This window comes from Phoca vitulina, unplaced genomic scaffold (assembly GCF_004348235.1).
Source record: "Phoca vitulina isolate PV1807 unplaced genomic scaffold, GSC_HSeal_1.0 scaffold47, whole genome shotgun sequence".
Taxonomy (NCBI): domain Eukaryota; kingdom Metazoa; phylum Chordata; class Mammalia; order Carnivora; family Phocidae; genus Phoca; species Phoca vitulina.
Window position 1 is genome coordinate 2190543 of NW_022589750.1, and position 16211 is coordinate 2206753.

General features: G+C 65.4%; 3 protein-coding genes across 4 annotated transcripts in view; 2 read left to right on the forward strand and 1 right to left on the reverse strand.

Annotated features, from left to right (window-relative positions):
- Positions 1-196: 196 nt before the first annotated feature.
- Positions 197-11076, reverse strand: NEURL4 (neuralized E3 ubiquitin protein ligase 4). Of its 2 annotated transcripts, none has more exons than XM_032431890.1 (29): positions 10574-11076; positions 9404-9848; positions 9110-9175; positions 8666-8964; positions 8394-8505; positions 8224-8312; positions 7597-7669; positions 7217-7481; positions 6814-6995; positions 6418-6503; positions 6133-6295; positions 5833-6031; positions 5682-5758; positions 5498-5576; positions 4992-5167; positions 4773-4904; positions 4305-4450; positions 3990-4214; positions 3798-3896; positions 3550-3711; positions 3186-3344; positions 2498-2656; positions 1998-2177; positions 1831-1918; positions 1643-1750; positions 1363-1507; positions 1106-1218; positions 865-1030; positions 197-459 (listed from the first exon to the last, which is right to left on the reverse strand). In XM_032431890.1, exons 1-29 carry the CDS (start codon positions 10853-10855, stop codon positions 255-257), a joined length of 4680 nt encoding a protein of 1559 aa, XP_032287781.1. In that variant the 5' UTR covers positions 10856-11076; the 3' UTR covers positions 197-254. The 2 variants fall into 2 exon arrangements, with proteins under 2 accessions (XP_032287781.1, XP_032287782.1); XM_032431891.1 differs by having other exon boundaries at positions 4998-5167; positions 10574-10855.
- Positions 11077-11878: 802 nt separating this feature from the next.
- LOC116649260 lies at positions 11879-15774 on the forward strand. The gene is made up of 9 exons (XM_032431894.1): positions 11879-12550; positions 12920-13027; positions 13152-13223; positions 13450-13538; positions 13635-13886; positions 14173-14337; positions 14429-14560; positions 14818-14961; positions 15118-15774. Exons 1-9 carry the CDS (start codon positions 12054-12056, stop codon positions 15174-15176), a joined length of 1518 nt encoding a protein of 505 aa, XP_032287785.1. The 5' UTR covers positions 11879-12053; the 3' UTR covers positions 15177-15774.
- ACAP1 (ArfGAP with coiled-coil, ankyrin repeat and PH domains 1) overlaps positions 15759-16211 on the forward strand; it is a 12226-nt gene continuing 11773 nt past the window's right edge. The window contains exon 1 of the mRNA XM_032431893.1: positions 15759-15970. Coding sequence (XP_032287784.1) covers positions 15918-15970 — 53 coding nt within the window. The 5' untranslated portion in view covers positions 15759-15917. The remainder of the gene's footprint in view (positions 15971-16211) is intronic.

Below are 16211 nucleotides of genomic sequence, written 5' to 3' on the forward strand. Positions count from 1 at the left end.
CGTGTTCCCCAAGTCAGTGCATGAAGGGGGCTGCCGGGCCCCGAGGCGGCGGCAAGTCCGGCTGCGGCTGCCACGCCGGGGGCGTGCGCCGTGCCCGCGGAGATGCGCTCCCCTGCCCGCGGCGGGCGGGCGGGCGGGCCCCGGGCTCCGGGCGCATCCGCTGGGGCTGGGGTGGCCGAGCCGCCGGGGGCGGGCGGGCGGGGGGTGGGGGCTGAGCCGGGGCCCCACTGTGCTTGTCGTCGAGAGGCCGGCCCTCACTCCACCCGCACCAGCAGGGCATAGAGGAGCGTGGCCCCCTTCTCCTTGGTTACCCACTCGAGTTCGGCGGGGCTGAAGTGGGGGTCGGGAGGGTCTCGGAGGGCGGCCGAAGGGGGCCCGGGGGTGTAGGAGCCGGGGCGCACGCACACCTGGAACGCCACCTGGGCCTGGTGCGTCCGCTGGGACTTGGGGTCCCGGAATCTGTCAGGCAAGAAGCAGAAGGCCGGCCATGAGGAACTCGGGCTCCCTGCTCCCCCTGCTACCTGCACGACGGGCACCGGTCTTCGGGGTCAGCCCGGCCTTACAGGTGGCCGGGCTCTGGTGGCCCTCCCGGCTTGCCGCCATCTGCCAGGACGCCCGTGCGCCCCCTCCCTTCTCCAGGCCTCTGCTCAAACCTTCTTCACGATGTCCATCCTGATCACCCTCCAACCTCACGCTCCAGCCGCACGTGTGACCCACTGCGCCCCGCTCTACTTTTTATTTCCATAGTACTAGTCACCTTCAAAGCTAAACGTGCTAGAGTGTCACGGTGGGAACGCGGAGGGCAAGCCACGGAGACCCCCCCCCCCCCCCCCCCCCCCCCCCCCCCCCCCCGCGCGTACTCACTGCACTTTGGATGCCAGGGTCTCGGCCCCAGCATACAGGAGGGAGGGGGAAAGCAGCGCCGGAGGGGGCTGCCCCTCCCGCGGGGGTGCGCAGTTCTCGCCAGGCTCCTCAAACCCCACCCCGGGCTCGCCTTTCAGGGGCCGGCAGCTGAGGATGGAGGCCGTGCCTGTGGGAGAGCCGGGTCAGGGCCGCCCTCGGGGGCCTGGGCCCCGCCACCCTGCCTCTGTCTGCGCCGAGGTACCTGCTCCCAGCTCCCCTCGGTCGAGCACCCTCCGGACGGCCGCCACGTTGCTCCCGTGATATGCCATGTGCCACTTCTTGGTCAGCGTCCCAGCTTCCAGGCGGGGATTCACCCTAGGACGGAGCAGGTCGCAGGCTCCCCGACACCATCCCCTGGCCTACAAGTCCTGTCACTTCCTCCACGCGCCCTCTGGGGAGCCTCCCCCATCAAGGGGGTAAGCGCGCTAAGGGAGAAGTGCCACCCTGCCCCCCGTGTACCTGAGGTTGAACCTGCACCAGCCGAAGGGCAGAGCGTATTCCCGGGGGGGCTCCCCACGGCGCCTGTGGGCCTCGTCCCCTCGAAGCTTCCGGCAAGACTCACAGTAGCACAGGCTCCGCTTGGGCGGGGGCATGAAATAATCCTCTGCGGGAAAGCGGGGGGCAGTCTGGGCGCGGTGGCTCTCCACCACGCGGCCCCTCCCGGCTGCTCCCCGGGGCTCTGGGCACAGCCCCGCCCCGGTCCAGGAGCGCAGCGGGCTCTGGAGCGCCGGGGACTCACCGGGAAGCAAGAGCAGTTCTTGGAATCGGGAGCAGAGGGCGTGGTACTCGCAGCTCTTGAGAGGGCTGGCAGCAGGCAGCGGGCCCCAGCACACGCTCTCCTTGATGCCTGAGACGGCGGGAAGGGGGGCAGGGTCACAGGGGCTGGGGCTGCGGGGCCGGGCCCCGGGGGGCTGGGGGCTGGCTCACCGTCCACCATGTCCGCTTTCTCCATGTCCCCCTGGGTTCCAGCACTCTTCCCACCGGCAGCCCCCGGTTCAGGACTCACGATCGTCACCTGCAGGGCAGGGCGTGATGCGGATGACCCGGCCGCCAGGGCCTGCGGACCCGCTCCTCCCTGCCTCCCGTCGGCTAACCTGCTCACACTGCCCGTAGAGGTCCACGAGCGCGTGGCAGGGCTGGGGGACGTCCGGCACGGCCACGCCCTGGTCCATCCCGTTGACGTGCAGATGCAGCCCGCCGGAGCTGTCTAGCCGCAGGCCCAGGATGGTGCCTTCAGGACACGTGTCCAGATTTGGCCCAAACTTCTCACAGATCTGGGAGGAGAGACCTACTGTCTTCCCAGAGATCAGACTCCCACCGGCAGCGGCCACGCCCGCCCTTCGGGCTTCGCCTCCACGCTCGCCCCCTTCCCCCCACGGCCACATTCTCAACGGCAAGGACGCAGGAGGCCGTGATAAGCCTGAGAGTCAGACGATGACGCGCTCTTGCTCACCGGCTGGAGGATCTACCCACACAAGGCGCCTTCCCTTGATGCCTGTGACCCACCACCAGGGCTGGTGCCCCTCTTCTCCCTTTGGGCCAGCCCCTCCCGACTTGAGTCGTGGCCCTGTCCCTTCCGTCTGCCCCCACCCACCTTGAGGCCGTTGTGGAAGATGCCTCGGCCCCGTAGCAGCCAGGCCGCCCGCTTGAGGGCGCAGGCGGAAGCAGGGAAGTTGAGCCTCTCGGGGGGGCAGGTGAGGACTCCCAGGACCAGGGAAGACGTCCACTGTCGGTTCAGGAAATCGATCCGCACCTGGGGGGAAAGGTGACCACTACTCCCCAGTCACGGCCCCCTGGGAAGAGACTACCCAGCAGCGCCCCCCACTCCAACCCCCCCCTCCCCGGGCCAAGGAGGGATGCTGCCCCTTCTGAGGCCGGAGGGACCACAAACCGAATTCACGTGTTTCCTTCCCTGTGTCAGCCTAGGTCCTGTTGTTGCCTGGCTAAGGGTTCCTGCCCCCAGGGGCCGCCTTCCCCTGGCTAATTAAACCTTTCCGTCTGGAGCAAAAAGGCCTCCTCCTCGGCAGGCCCTCTCAGCACCCACACGTAGGACCAGGCGTCTTTCTCAGGTCCCCCAGCTCCTCGCTATTGCTCCCCTCACCAGTCGCCAAGGCGGGGGGCCTTCCCGACGTTCAATCTACAAATCCCACCGCGGGGTACGAACCGAAGCCTGGGAAGCTCATCCCAGGGGCTTGCCTCCACTCGGTCTGGGGTTTCTCCAGGAAGCTTGGCCCTGGATGACCCTGAGTAAGAGGAGCTGCAGATGAGGAGGTGAGGCCCACCTGGACCAGCAGCTGGGGCACCAGGGGTTGGTTGATGACGACGATGCCCTGATTGTAGCTGGCCACCCGCGTAGCCGTACGGTTCCCGTTGGACAGGAGAATGTTCTTCCCGTGGTTCTCCAGGAACTCGAGGGCCGTGGGCATAATGGCCACTTGATTCTGGCCACGGTGTGGAAGGAGAGGGAGCTGCCGGGGTTGCCCACGCGAGGCCTGAGCCACCCCCCACCCCTGGCGTTTACACAGGGCTTGCGTCTATGCCTCTGCCCACCCGGGGCGCCATCTGAGAAGCCCAGAGCACCCTGGTGTCCACTGGCCCACCGACCGCCCGTCCACAGGCCCCATGTGCCCCGCCGCGGCCCCTCACCCTCAGGCCACGCTCCTCCCCCTCGTCGTCTTCCTCGCCCTCGCTCCCAGTGTCTGAGCTGGGAGAAGGCGGCTGGGTGCCCTCCGGCTCCTCCAGCCTCGTGGAGCTGACCACAGACACGCTCCGCACCGGCCCGTAGAGATCCAGCACGGCCCACACGTTCTGCGGGGCGCACACAGCGCGGGAGTCAGAGATCCGTGCAAGGCCTCGAGCCCGCTCTCCAAACCCAAGAACCGTCTCGGACCTACCTTGGCGATGCCAGTGGCCGCGGGCCCCATGTCCTCTCCGTCTACCAGGATGTGCATCGTGTCGTCCGCGCCCCGGCGGATGCCCACACGGCTCCCCACCTAGGACCGAGGGGACACGAGCACAGAGCCTCGGGCCATGTCTCCCGCACCCCCGCTCCCCCCCACCCCCGGCCTGGGAGCCCGCGGCTTCACCCCCAGCCTCTCCAGGTCCCGGCCATAGTTCATCCTCTGGAGCTGCCCGTCGCGTCTCACTTCGCAGCTGGACACCATCCAGGTGGTCTTTGTCCGGAGCTCTGGGAGGGAGGGAGGCAGCCCGGGGCCCCCGCCTGCGCCGGGCCCCGTCTCCCCGGGCGCGAGCGTGGTCAGCCCCAGCCGGAGGGAGCCCGCCCACCTCTCGTCCAGCTCCTGCACCTTCACCTGAGGGCGAGAGAGCACGGCGGCTGCCATGGGCGCGGGGCGCGAGCTGGGGCAACAGCCTGGCCCCGCGGCGGACGGCCCGGCGCCCACCTCGAACACCTCCTCCGCCCTGAGCTCCTTGGTGCTGAAGACGAGGCCGTGCGCGTAGCCGGCCGCGCGCACCGCCCTCGTGCCGTCCTCCTCCAGGGCCACGTTCTTGCCACAGGTGCTGTGGAATCGGTGAGCCACGCCGGCCACTGCGGGGACACGGTGCCACAGAAGGCGCGGCGTTGGGGCTGCGGGCTTCAGAAAGCGCAGGGTGCAGAGCTTTCGGGTCAAACGGGAAGCCGCCCTAAAGGCCCCTCTCGCCCGGCTTCCGGCAGCCCGGCCCCCACTCCCACACCCCAGGTGGCAGGGGGGCGCCCAGCCCACGCTCCAGCCCGGACCCCGCCCCCCTTCCTGGGGGGCGTCCTACCCGGGCCCCTGGCTTGTTCCTGCCCTCGGTCTGCAGCTGCCCTGGCCTTGAACATCCCCCCGCCCCCCGCCCTCGGCCCACAGCGCACTAACGGCCAGCTGGACCTGGGGAGTGCAGGGGAAAGGACTTCTCGGTGGCGGTGTTGCTGGTCGCTAAGCTGTTGTCCATGGGGCCGGTGGCATTGGTGATGGACACCTGGACACACTGGCCGTAGAGATCCACCACCGCATACACCTCTGGGTGGAGAAGGGTGGGGTCAGAGGCCGGATGGCCCGGGCTGGGCTGGCGTGAGGCTGGCAGGCCGAAAGCCACAGACCAGTCACCTTTACCCGGAGGCAAGCCTGAGCAGGCGGCGCCTTGGTCCTGGCCGTTGATGAAGTAGTGCAGGTCGCCCTTGGCTGTGCGCATCATACCGATGCGCGCGCCCGTGCCCAGCGCGTCCAGGTCGCAGCCGTAGTTGTTGCGCATGGTGTTCCCGTCCTGCATGATGGCCGTGCCACTGGAGGGACGACAGGCGGGGCTGGTAAGCCTCCCAGCTCCTCCCCACGCAGGCCTCTGCGCGGTCCCTGCTCGTCAGAACCTTCCACCTTGCTCTGTCTCCTACGCCTCTGGGATCCCCCCAGGGAAAAGCAGGAGCTGCCCGCAGAGGAGAGGAGGCTGGGCTGCTGGAGGGTGCGTGGTGACGTGGGAGGGCCTCCCAGAATCGGAGGAAAGGGGCAGCCAGATCCCTCGGGCCTGCCAGGGCCACGGCAGGCCCCAGGCCGGCTTCCTTCATCCTGGCCAGCTCCACGCGGCCCTCCCGGCCGGCCGTCAAAGCGGGCAGCCGAACCTCAGCATCCACGTGTCGTAGTCGATGTCCGTCATGGTGTTGGGGAACTCGAGGTCCTCCGGCCGAATAGCGGTCACCCCTAGGAGGCAGGGGTAGGTGAGAGCCAAGGCCCCAACAATAGGCAGCCCGCACCCCCCCGGCACGCACCACCATGCACGCGCACGCGCTTGCCCGCGCCCCTCACCGGCCTCGATGGAGCCTGACCAGCGGTCCACCATTTTCTGAATGACGATCTCAAACAGCTCTCCGTCCCGCAGGGCCCTGCCGGCGACAGCGGCGATCAGGGCGGCCCCGCGCGGGAGGCCGAGGCCGCGGAGGGCCGCGCCCACACTGACCGGTTGGAGATGACGATGGCGTCGTTGAACTCGCTGCGGCAGTTGTGACGAAGCGCCGTGCGGCCCCCGTTGGTGATGACAGCGTTACTGCCATGCAGCTGGTGGAAGCGCAGGTCGGAGCCCCCGGCCCCCGACGACGGGGAGCTGGGGGACACCTGGTTGTTCCCGTCAGGGAGCGGCTCGGGCACTGGGGGCACCTCTGGGGGAGGGGACGTCACCCGTGAGGCTGCCGGTGGTCTCCGAGGCCCCCCTCCCCCCCCCGCCCCCAGGGCCGCCCCAGCCCCCGGCCCCGGCCCTCACCCACGTCGTCCACAATGGTGGCCTGGGCTGCCTGGCCATACAGATCCACGACGGCGTAGACGCCCGGGGGCACGTTCCAGGCCGCGGGGCCCTGAGTCATCCCGTTGACAAAGAAGTGCAGAGTCCCGTCCTCCCGCCGCACCACGCCCACCGTGTCCCCTGCCTTGGAAGAAGGGGGGCTGGAGTGAGGAGTCAGGCGGAGTTCCCGCGAGGGCTGGTCCTACGGCGGCCCCGCCTTGCCCACCCCCCGCTCGCCCAGCCCCGGCAGTACCCCCGCTCTCCCACCTTGAGGCGGTCCAGGTTGTGCCCGTATTCATCCAAGATGGTCGTCCCGTTGTGCATCACCCCGTTCCCAGTCATCATCCAGGTCCCTACGGGGACAGGGAGCAACAGGATGTGAGCGGGAGCCAGGGCTCCACTCCGTTATGCGGCAGTCTCCACGTCCCTCCCCAGAGCCGCCGGCCCAGCCTGCCCTGACGGTCAGCTTTCTTCCCAGGACCGGGCAGAAAACTCTGCAGGTCCCCACCCCCCCGAGCCCTGTCCACGCAGCAGTGCTCGGCGCCTGAATGAGTCCTCACAAGCGGGACCGGTAAAGACAGAGCTGGGGACCGAGCATCAGGGCTCCGGGGGCAGCTTCCTCGCGCAGACCCTCTCCGGGCCCCGCCCTCCCGGGGAGCTCACCGGAGCGCAAGTTGGTCATGGTGGACGGCAGCTGCAGGTAGGCAGGGTCGTGGGTGGTGACGCCGATCTCGATGGAGCCGGCCCACTTGTCCACCATCTTGTCGATGCGCACCTGAAACACCTCTCCGTCCCGCAGGGCCCTGCTGCTCAGCACCACGCCATGGTTGAAGTCATCGGTGGCACTGAGGACAGGGAACGGGGACTCAGGCGTGAACACACGCTCCGCGCATGCCAAGCTTCGCCCGGCGATGCCTGCCCGACACCCGCTGCCTTCACTCTCCGCGAGGCTCCCCCCGTTCCTGTCCAGAGCTCCCCAGATCAGAGTCCCTCTGCCTCCTGCTCTCCACCCCCCCATCCCATCAGAGCCCCTTCTGCAGGCTTCTCCCCACCCCGTGGGCCATACTGGGGCCTCAGGGCAGTGCGTCCCTCGTGGGTGATAGCTGCCTTCTGCCCGCAGTTGGGGTGGAAAAGCAGGCGCTCGGGCTCTGCCTGAGCAGCAGGGCTGGCGCGCCGGAGGGCCCCCTCCGGAGACAGCGCCCGCAGGATGGCGTTGTTCCGGCGCAGACGGTCACTGTGGTTGTTATTGTGCACGATGGTCACCTTCACCGCCATCCCGTACAAGTCCACCACACCATACACCACTGGGGGTGTCAGTGGGGTGGCCACGCCTGAGTGGGGGGGAGATGTGGGGAGACCAGCATCAGAGAGAGGCAGGACAAGGACGTACAGACCCCCCACTCCCGAAAGCCCTGACCCAGCAGCCCGCCCTGGGCGTCCCCTTACCCTGGTCGATGCCGTTAATGAAGAAGTGGAGAGCAGAGTTGGACTTCCTCGTGAGACCAATGTGGTCACCTTCCTAGCCAAAGCAGAAAAACAAAGATCCGGAATCCATCCCCCCATCAGGCTCCAGGCTTGTCCTGGGGCCCCTGAGAACAGAGGGGTTCTAAAGCCTTCCCACCAGCCCAGGCCACTGGGGAACGGCCCCAAAGGCGCCGGAGTCTCGAGCCCCCGAACGCTCCCGGCAAATCAGTCACGGCGTGAAGCCCCCTTACAAACATCCCTTTACCCACTTCTCCAAGCAGTTTATAAAATACTAACAAGCTCAGTTCAGACGTTAGAAAAAAATAAAAAAAGGAAAAAAAAAAATACCACCTACCAGAGACAATGAGTGAGCTGCTTGCCTCTGGTCACGACCCCACACGGCCACACAGTAAGAGAAAGTGACCCTCTGACTCCAAAATCTGAGAGCCTAACTATCGGACAACCCTGCCTTCTCAGAAGGAACCTTCAGGCGAGAGAGCAGAGGCCTTGCTCTAGGTCACAGCGGAGAGCGTAGTGCCCAGGCAGGGATGCGGGGTGACGGGGCTGCCCCAGACAGCGGCCCCGACTCTTGCGCCCCGCCCCCCTCACCTGCAGCTCGTCCAGACTGAATTCACAGTACTCCCGGCGAGTGCCCTTGCCGTTGGTCAGGATCCCGCAGCCGCTCATCATGATGGTGCCTGGCGGTAGGTAGACACCTGGCTAGGGCCCGGGCCTCCCTCACCTTAGGAAGGTGCCTCCGCCCGGCCCGGGGCTGGTACCTGACTGCAGGTTGGTCATGGTGGCTGGGTACTCCAGGTTGTTGGGGTTGTGCGTGGTGACACCGATCTCAATGGAGCCCGACCACTTGTCTACAAGCTTGTCAATGCGGATCTTGGGGGGAGCAACAGCAGAAGGGGGAGGCGGGGCGTGTAAAGGCCGAGAAAGGACCCCCGGCCATTCCCTGGGCCCCACCCTTCCACCATCAAGGATGGAGCCCCGTCTTTGGTTCCCGGAGGGCGAGGGGCCAGCCAGCGCCCGGGAGCTCGCACACCTCAAACATCTCGTTGTCCCGGAGCGGGCGGTTGGTCATAACAACCCCGTTGTTGAATTCATCCAGGGGCCGGCGGCGCTCGGCGGTCTTATTGTTGTTGCTGAGTTTGATGAGCGTCCCGCACTTCTCGTGAAAGAGCAGGGCATCGTTGGAAGTGAGGACGGGCGAGGTGGCGGCACCGCCAGACCCCAGTCCTTCCCCTGCCGGCGGGGAGCTCAGGTTCACATTTAGGAGCCCCCCGTTGTAGGCAGACAGGATGGCGTTGCCCACCACCTCGGAGAGCTCCATGCTGGCAAAGTCTACGGCAGCGGGACGGGGAGGGAAGCTGGAATGAGGTTCTACACCCTCAGGCTCGCCACTCTCCCCCTAGCCCTCTCCTGAGGCCCCTCCCCTCGCCTCGTCCACCTCACTTCCCACTCCCCAAAGCCTCCCGGAAGCCCTCACCATTATGCGACTCAAGGCTGTTAGGAAACGTCTCCGGCCGGGCCTGCGCTGGGGACACCATGAAGGCTGGGGACCGGGCGGGATGGAAGGGGAATAAGGGTTCAGCCCCTGCTGCAGGGCCCACAGACAGGAGACCCCCCTCCTCTAGCCCCTTCTTTCCCCTTCAACGGACTCGGGGTGGTGGGGGGGTCTGAGTGACCCTGTTCACACCCAGCCTTGTTTGTCCCTTGGTCTCACCCAGGCCTTCAGCCACTGCCTCCGCCCCACCCCTCCACCACTGCCCTGTGTTCTCACCTTCATCCCCAGAGGTCCCCTGTTCAGTCAAGGCGGCATCTTCGGGGGGCGCGGAGGGCTCGAGGGGAGGTGTGGGGATGGGAGTAGGGGGGCTGAAACCTGGCTCAGGGGGTAGCACGGTGATCTGGGTGCACTTGCCGTAAAGGTCCACGACGGCCCAGACACGAGCGGGGAGGCCCGTGGCAGCCACCCCGCAATCCCGCCCATTCACCCAGAGCCGCAGCTCCCCGGCAACTGTGCGCTCCACGCCCACACGGTCCCCTTCACCAAGCTGGTCCAGGTCCTGACCATACTCCTCCAGCACAGAACGTCCGTCCCTCAACACCGAGCAGCCTGACACTACCCATGAGCCCCCCTTCAGCCCCGTGGCGCTGCTTGGGAAGTCCAGCACACTGGGGTCCAGTGCCGTCACCCCAATCTCAATGGAGCCACTCCAGGAGTTGACCTGTGATAAGGGTGGTGGACAAAGGCTCAGGATGGGCCACCATGGGTCTCCCACCACTAGGAACCCACGTTTCACAGACCACCGTGTCCCCTTCTTCCCACGTCTCTGACTTTTCTCTCCTGAGACGTGAAACACTACTCCAGAGAGGCGGGGGTCTCTGTGACTCCTGCACCACCCGGGGTTCACAGCTCTCCTATACCACCCTCCTCCTCCCCCTGGCCTGATTCTCTCCCAGGCTCTGGCTCACATTCCGTCTCTTCACACATCCCACCTCCGTGCCCCTAGCCTCTTCACCAAATCACACCCAAGCACGCACACCTCCCTCTCCGCGAGTGTCTCTCCTCGCCCGTCTTTCCGCCCGAGTTCATCCTCCAGTAGTTGGTTCTCTCCCCGGTTCTCCCCTCTCCTCCCATCACATCCCCGACATCCCTCCAGCCTCCCAGAAATGATTCCGGGAGGTCTGGTCCCTAAGCATTCCTGGGGATGCAGCCCCGTGTCCCTGCCCAGCTCCTGGGGGTGCAGGAAACTCCAGCTCTCCTCATCCCTCTCCCCGTCATGACGAGCGAACGTTTCTGCTCCATGCGCCCCTCCTGCCCGTCGCCCGGTGCCCCGAAGGTCTGTCGGTAGCCGGCGACGTGGGCTAGTCTGGATGTCCTACCCCGCGTCTCCCGTTCGCCCCCTCCCACCGCCCTCCACATCTCGGTTCCGCGGGCCCCGCTCCGCACCTTGCGGTCGATGCGGACGGTGAAGACGCGTCCATCGCGCAAGGGTTCCCGGCTCAACACCAGCCCGTGGTTAAACTCTTGGCCCGGCTGCTGCCGCCGCGCCGTCCGCCCACAGGCCGACAGGCTCACCAGGCGCCCAGTGCGCGGGTGCAGCTCCCCGCCGCTGCCCACACCCCCGCCGGACCCCGGCCCTGCGCCGCTCCCGCCGGGGCCCCCACCCCCACCCGGCCCCGGCCCGGGGCCTCCCCCAGAGCCCCCACTCCCACCCGACCCCGCCGCCATCGCCGCTGACACCGGGGCCGCGCGACAGCCGCGCTTGGCGGCACCGTGGCAACCGCGGTGCACAGACACCCGGAGGGAGTAGGACTCGGGGCTGGGGTCGGGTGTGCTTTACGGCACTGCCGGGCGATGAAGCATCCCGGGCTAGGGAACTAACGACCACCACGGTGGGAACGGAAGGACGACGAGGTCGGGCAGGCTTGCTTTACGGCACGGCGGGGTGACGGAGTGGCTCCGACAGCCGTGCCGACTTGGGCAGGGAGCTTTTGCGACAGTGGAAGAAACGACCGCCGCAAGCATCTTTACGACGCAGGGGGTGCTGGCCCCCACTTCCAGCTTTGCGACAGCCGCACCGACGACCCCGCCCTCGCCGAGGCGGGCGACACCTTGAAGTGTTCGCTTTACGGCAAGAGGAGGACGGCGGGGGGGGGGGTGGTCTTCCCTTCGAGTTCGCACGCTTTGGAGCGGGGTGAGCGGCGTCCGTAGGATTCGGAGACGGGAGCCGGTAGCTTTATAAATGAAAACCTCTGCCCTGCGCACCACCGAGCTCGGCTATGTTTCGCGACACTGTCGCAACCCCTCCACTTTGTATCACACCTCTCGTGAGAGGCAAAGCGGGCCGACTTTTGGGGGTGGGGGATGGGATAAAAGGGCTCGCGATATTTCTAAATAAGTCCACCTTGGAACTCCAATCCAGACAAACCCTTAAATCTTAACGCCACGGATAGAGGCCCCGTGAAACCCCGGCAGGTGGTTTCCAGTAACGGCGCTGACGGTCTCCCCCCAAAACCCCCGTGCTGTGAACAAGCTCCCAGCCCAACTCTCCGAGCTCGCGCCGAGGTGGGAAGACTGTGACGTCACAAACGGGGCTTCTCGCCCCGTGACCAGGACCCCTGGTTGTGATTGGATAATTCGGATGAGGGCGGTGATGGGGAAGAAGGGCGGGAACAAATCCCAGAGACAAAGAAAGCTGGCCTTTGGGTGGGACAGAAAGGGAGGAGCGACCGGAGGGGCCCCTAGCCCGAGGTCCCTATATAAAGCTTGATTCCGGGGCCGCGGCTCTAGGGAGCGGAGCGGAAGGGGACCCGGGCCTCCGCCCGAGCGCCCCCAGCCCGCCGCGGTGGGGGCGGGGCTTCGGGGCGGGGCTATGTGCCGCTAGGAGGCGGGGCGGGGCAGCTGAGAGTGGCCCCCGGGTGGGGCCATGGAAAAGCGGGAGGCTCCGGGGCCTGCTAGCGGCCTCAGTGGGGAATCCCCGGGAGGGGCAGCCAAGGGTGTGCCAGGAGGAATCGGAGGAGTCGAGGCACACGCCGGGCCGCCCTCCGGTGTCGTCCTGTTTCACGGTTCTGGGACCTCCCTGCATTCCGGGGGAGTCGTAACTTGCTGTCCTGGTTGTAGCCGGCCCTCCGGGGGGGCAGCAGTCCTCGGTTCCGGGCCCTACCAGCACCCTGCGAGGGTTGCGGACCTCAGCGCTGGGTCCGGCACATACCCTGACGGATTAAATGCCCCCTTCCCTGGAACCAGTGTATGCGGGACCTGCCGGCCCCGGTCCGGGTGTTCTGGGGTGTTCAACTCGGAATGCAGTCCACCGCGCTCCGAGTCAACTCTCTTGCACTCCCACAAACCTTGTGAGGACCGGCCCCGCAGCATCCTAAAAACCAGCACCTCCATCTTGATGCAGAAATCCCCCAGGGCAGAGAAGTAAGGAGTCCAGCTCAGCGGGGACCCGGCGCGGAGCGGGGAGGGAGGGGTTCCGGACACTGACAGGGGCGGAGCTAGGGGAAAGGGGTGGAGTCCTAAGAACTGTGAAGTGTGAGCGGCTGAGGGCAATTGGGTGGGAAATCTGAGGTCCCAGGCCTTGGGGAGGGCAGCAGGTACCAGGTAAATGCTGGTTCCACAGTGCGTGATAATCGTTAGGTGCAACCCCCATCCTCAGGCTCCTCTCCCCCTGACACGACGAGAGGGTACCAGAAAAAGGTTTTGAGTGACTGGAAGAATGAGGGAGGGCTGCCACGAGGAGGTCGCTGGGAGGTTTCCTCCCCCTTTCTTGTGTCCTTCCCCCTACTCCAGGAAGAAGTCCCAGCGGTGGGATGAAATGAATATCCTGGCCACCTACCACCCCGCTGGCAAGGATTATGGATTTATGAAGGTGGATGAGCCCAGCACTCCCTACCACAGGTGCTGAGCCCTCAGCCCAGACCCCTCCCTATTCAAAGGGGGTGGGGGGAGGCAGAGCGGTCTCAGGGCCCGGATACTGCCTGCTGCCCTCAGCTCTCAGCACTGCTCCCTCCCTCCGATGCAGGCTGCAGGACAGTGACGAGGACCCGCCTGGGGCATCATCTCGCTCGGTAACTCCCCAGGCTCTGGCGGAAAGGTGAGAGGCCTGCCAGAGATCAGTAGGGATCTGGGGCCTCTTCCTTCCTCCAACCCTGGGGTCAGAGCCTGTTCTGCTTCTTGGCCGCCAAAATGGGAGGTACTTCAATTCCCATCAGGACTGACCAAGGCCAAGGTGGGGGAGTCAGCCAGCTAGGCCCCATCTACCACCTGGCCCCCTTGTCCTCTCCCCTTTGGCACCCCCAACTAGTCTCCCTCCCCTTCAGGTTTGCAACAATGGACAATTTCTACCCCAAGGTCCTGCAGTACAGCGATAACAGAAGCTCGGGGTCTTCAGACAGCTTTTCCAAGACACGTGAGATGAGGGGTGGGGGCTGAGTGGAAAGGGGAGGCAGAGTGAACCCTCAGCAGCAGCCTGGTGGGAAAGCCAAGCTCTTACAATGGCCCACAGACTCCAATGATTTTGACAAGCACCGAAAGTCACACTATGATGAAGGAAAGTTCCTCAAAGCTCAGAGAAATCTTCCCTTCAGTAATAACAAGCACAACAACGAGGCCAGCACCAGTACGGGCCGTGGCAGTCGGGGCGCGATGCTGGACCCGGAGCCCAGGCCTGTGGAGAGAGGCTGGACGGGAGGACTGGCCAGAGGAGTCAAAGATGAGATTGGCCTGGTGACCAGGAACCACATCCCAGAAATCAAGGGTTAGCCATGGTGCTTGGGGGGGGGGGGGCAATGGGAGGTGAGCCCAGGGAAGACAGAGGGCAGCTGGGGTGGGGTCCTCAACACAACTGTCCTCAGGAAGCCCAAGAGAGACGTGGGGGATGGAGAGGTCATTGGGGTTTCCTAACATGGAGGAGGGCATAGAATGGAGATGAGAACCCGGGGCCTGAGCTTCTCCCCTGTGCTGGGGGGGCCATTATGGACACCTGGGGATCCTGGATGCCCTAGGCGGCTGTAAGACTCAGAGTGATTGGGGTGACTCTTCAGATTCCCCTACCTTCAGAAATCGGTCCCCACCTTCAGCCACCATCGTGTTGGACCAGGAGATTGATCTGCAACGCAAGGAGTATTACAGCAAAGGAAGGTACCTCAGGTCCTCTCCCCACCCGGAGCCCGAAGAGGACACAGAAGATGAGCCTGAGCAGCAGGACAGTGAGAGCTGGGCTGGGTCAGCCTGGGGCAGGGGGTGCTGACAACCAACAGAATGATGGGTGCCCCAACCTTGATCCCCTGATCCTTCCAGCCTCCGCAAATTTTAACTGGGTGATTGAGAATCCCATAAGCACTGAAGTCCGTCTGCTGGACCACACAGGAAGCCCTGTCCAGGATCCCTGGACCCCCGAAGAGTCCCTGGCAGGGACAACATCGCAGCCTGGTGAGGGCACCAGGCCGCAATGGCTGGCTCTGTGGCTCTTGGCCAGCTCCCATCCCCCCAACCCCCCTTCTTTGCATACCAGGGTAGATCACCAACAGATGCCAGGAGCGGCCCCAAGCATCCTGGTGTGCAAGGCTCCTATTGTACAGAGAGGAACCGGGGAGGCCCAGAAGGGGCTGGGACCCCCTCCAGCTTGGGACCACCCTCTGGCCCCACGCCTCCTCCCTGATTCCTCTCTGCCACCCACCCCACTCCAGGTGCTGCCCTGTCCTCCAAAGACAGAGCAGAGTCGGGCTGGTGTCAGTGGCTGGTATCCAAGGGGCTCAACTGGCGAAGCCCAGAAAGCTTGGAGAAGGAACCTGGAAGCAGCCCACACTCCCCACACCAAAACCAATGCAGACGTGAGCCTGGGCAGGGGCGAGGGGCGAGGGGCTGCCTGCGCTGGCCAGGGAGGGAGAGGGCCTGAGTGGGTAGGTTCTAGGGAGTTTCAGGGGGACATGGGCCAGATCTCCCACCTGTTACAAGAAAGCCAGTGACCCAGTCCTTTCTCCCTCCAGACAAAACCCTGTGGCTTCGATGGACTCAAGAAGAGGGAAGCAGACAATGGAAAATGTAGCCAGCGGGGATGGGGTGGGGACCAGCCTCTCCCAGCCCTCACCACCCTTGAGGTGGACAATAAAGAGAAGTGCAGGAGTCTGGGTGCTCTGAATCGTTGGCAGAGGATGGGCCTGCTCAGTCACTGAGGACGGGGAGGAGGGAGGGACCTCTGCACACAGGAAACCACAGCGGGCAGAGCAGAGAAGAAAGCTTGGAGCAGCCTGGGGGCCTGGACTCAGCAAGGGCCCTCCGAGGCCCAGAAGGCCCGGCTGCAGCAGGTGACAGCGACTGGCGTGGCTCGACCAACCCTAAATGTACCAGTAGCATCTTTCATTCTTCCAACCCTGGGGGTGGGGGCGGTCATCATGCCCACCTTCCAGATGAAGTACCTGAGGAATCCGTGAGCTTGCCCAGGGTCCCATAATCTCCAAGAGACAGAATCAGGACTTGAGCCTATATCTGCCACTCCTCCTGCCCCCAAGGGACTAGGGCTCCCAGGAGGAAGGGGACAGCTGAGTCTCAGTGGGCGGGGCTGCGGCTTCTGGGCCTGGCCCCGCCTCTGCCCCTCCCAGCACTGCCAGCAAGTGTGGGGTGAGAGCACCTCCTGGGACACCCCTTACCCTTCGGGAAGGAATTGAGCCCCCCCCAGGCTCTTCCCCGGGAGAGGACCCCCTCCTCCTCCTCATCAACCCCTCCTGGGGCAGGGAGCACCTCCATCCGCACCCCCGCCCCCGTCTGGCCCCGAGACAGACAAGCTGAGATGACCATCAAGCTGGATTTCGAGGAGTGTCTCAAGGACTCACCCCGCTTCCGGTAAGTGTGCACAGGTCTGGGGGGCACAGGGTGTGAGGTCCGACCCGCCTGCCCCAACACACACACACAGCACGCACACAACATACAACCTTCCCCAGGCCAGATGTCCTCCCGGGGAGTAAGTTCACAAAGGGGCAAGATCAAGCTTATGGGCCAGCACCTCTGCGATGCAACCCCGGGCTCTGATGCTCTCCACCCCCTTTCCCGGCAGACGGGGCTGCTCCAGCCCCTCTCACACACA

Bases quoted from the DNA above. Each gene is read 5' to 3' on its own strand.
- NEURL4 (XM_032431890.1), bottom strand. From the start codon at position 10,855: ATGGCGGCGGGGTCGGGTGGGAGTGGGGGCTCTGGGGGAGGCCCCGGG. The intron at 9,849-10,573 runs GTGCGGAGCGGG...CCCTTATCACAG, and splicing joins CCGTCCGCATCGACCGCAAG to GTCAACTCCTGGAGTGGCTC. The intron at 4,451-4,772 runs GTCCAGCTGGCC...GTGTCCCCGCAG, and splicing joins CTTTCCCCTGCACTCCCCAG to TGGCCGGCGTGGCTCACCGA.
- LOC116649260 (XM_032431894.1), top strand. From the start codon at position 12,054: ATGGAAAAGCGGGAGGCTCCGGGGCCTGCTAGCGGCCTCAGTGGGGAA. The intron at 14,338-14,428 runs GTGAGAGCTGGG...TGATCCTTCCAG, and splicing joins TGAGCCTGAGCAGCAGGACA to CCTCCGCAAATTTTAACTGG. The intron at 14,561-14,817 runs GTGAGGGCACCA...ACCCCACTCCAG, and splicing joins AGGGACAACATCGCAGCCTG to GTGCTGCCCTGTCCTCCAAA.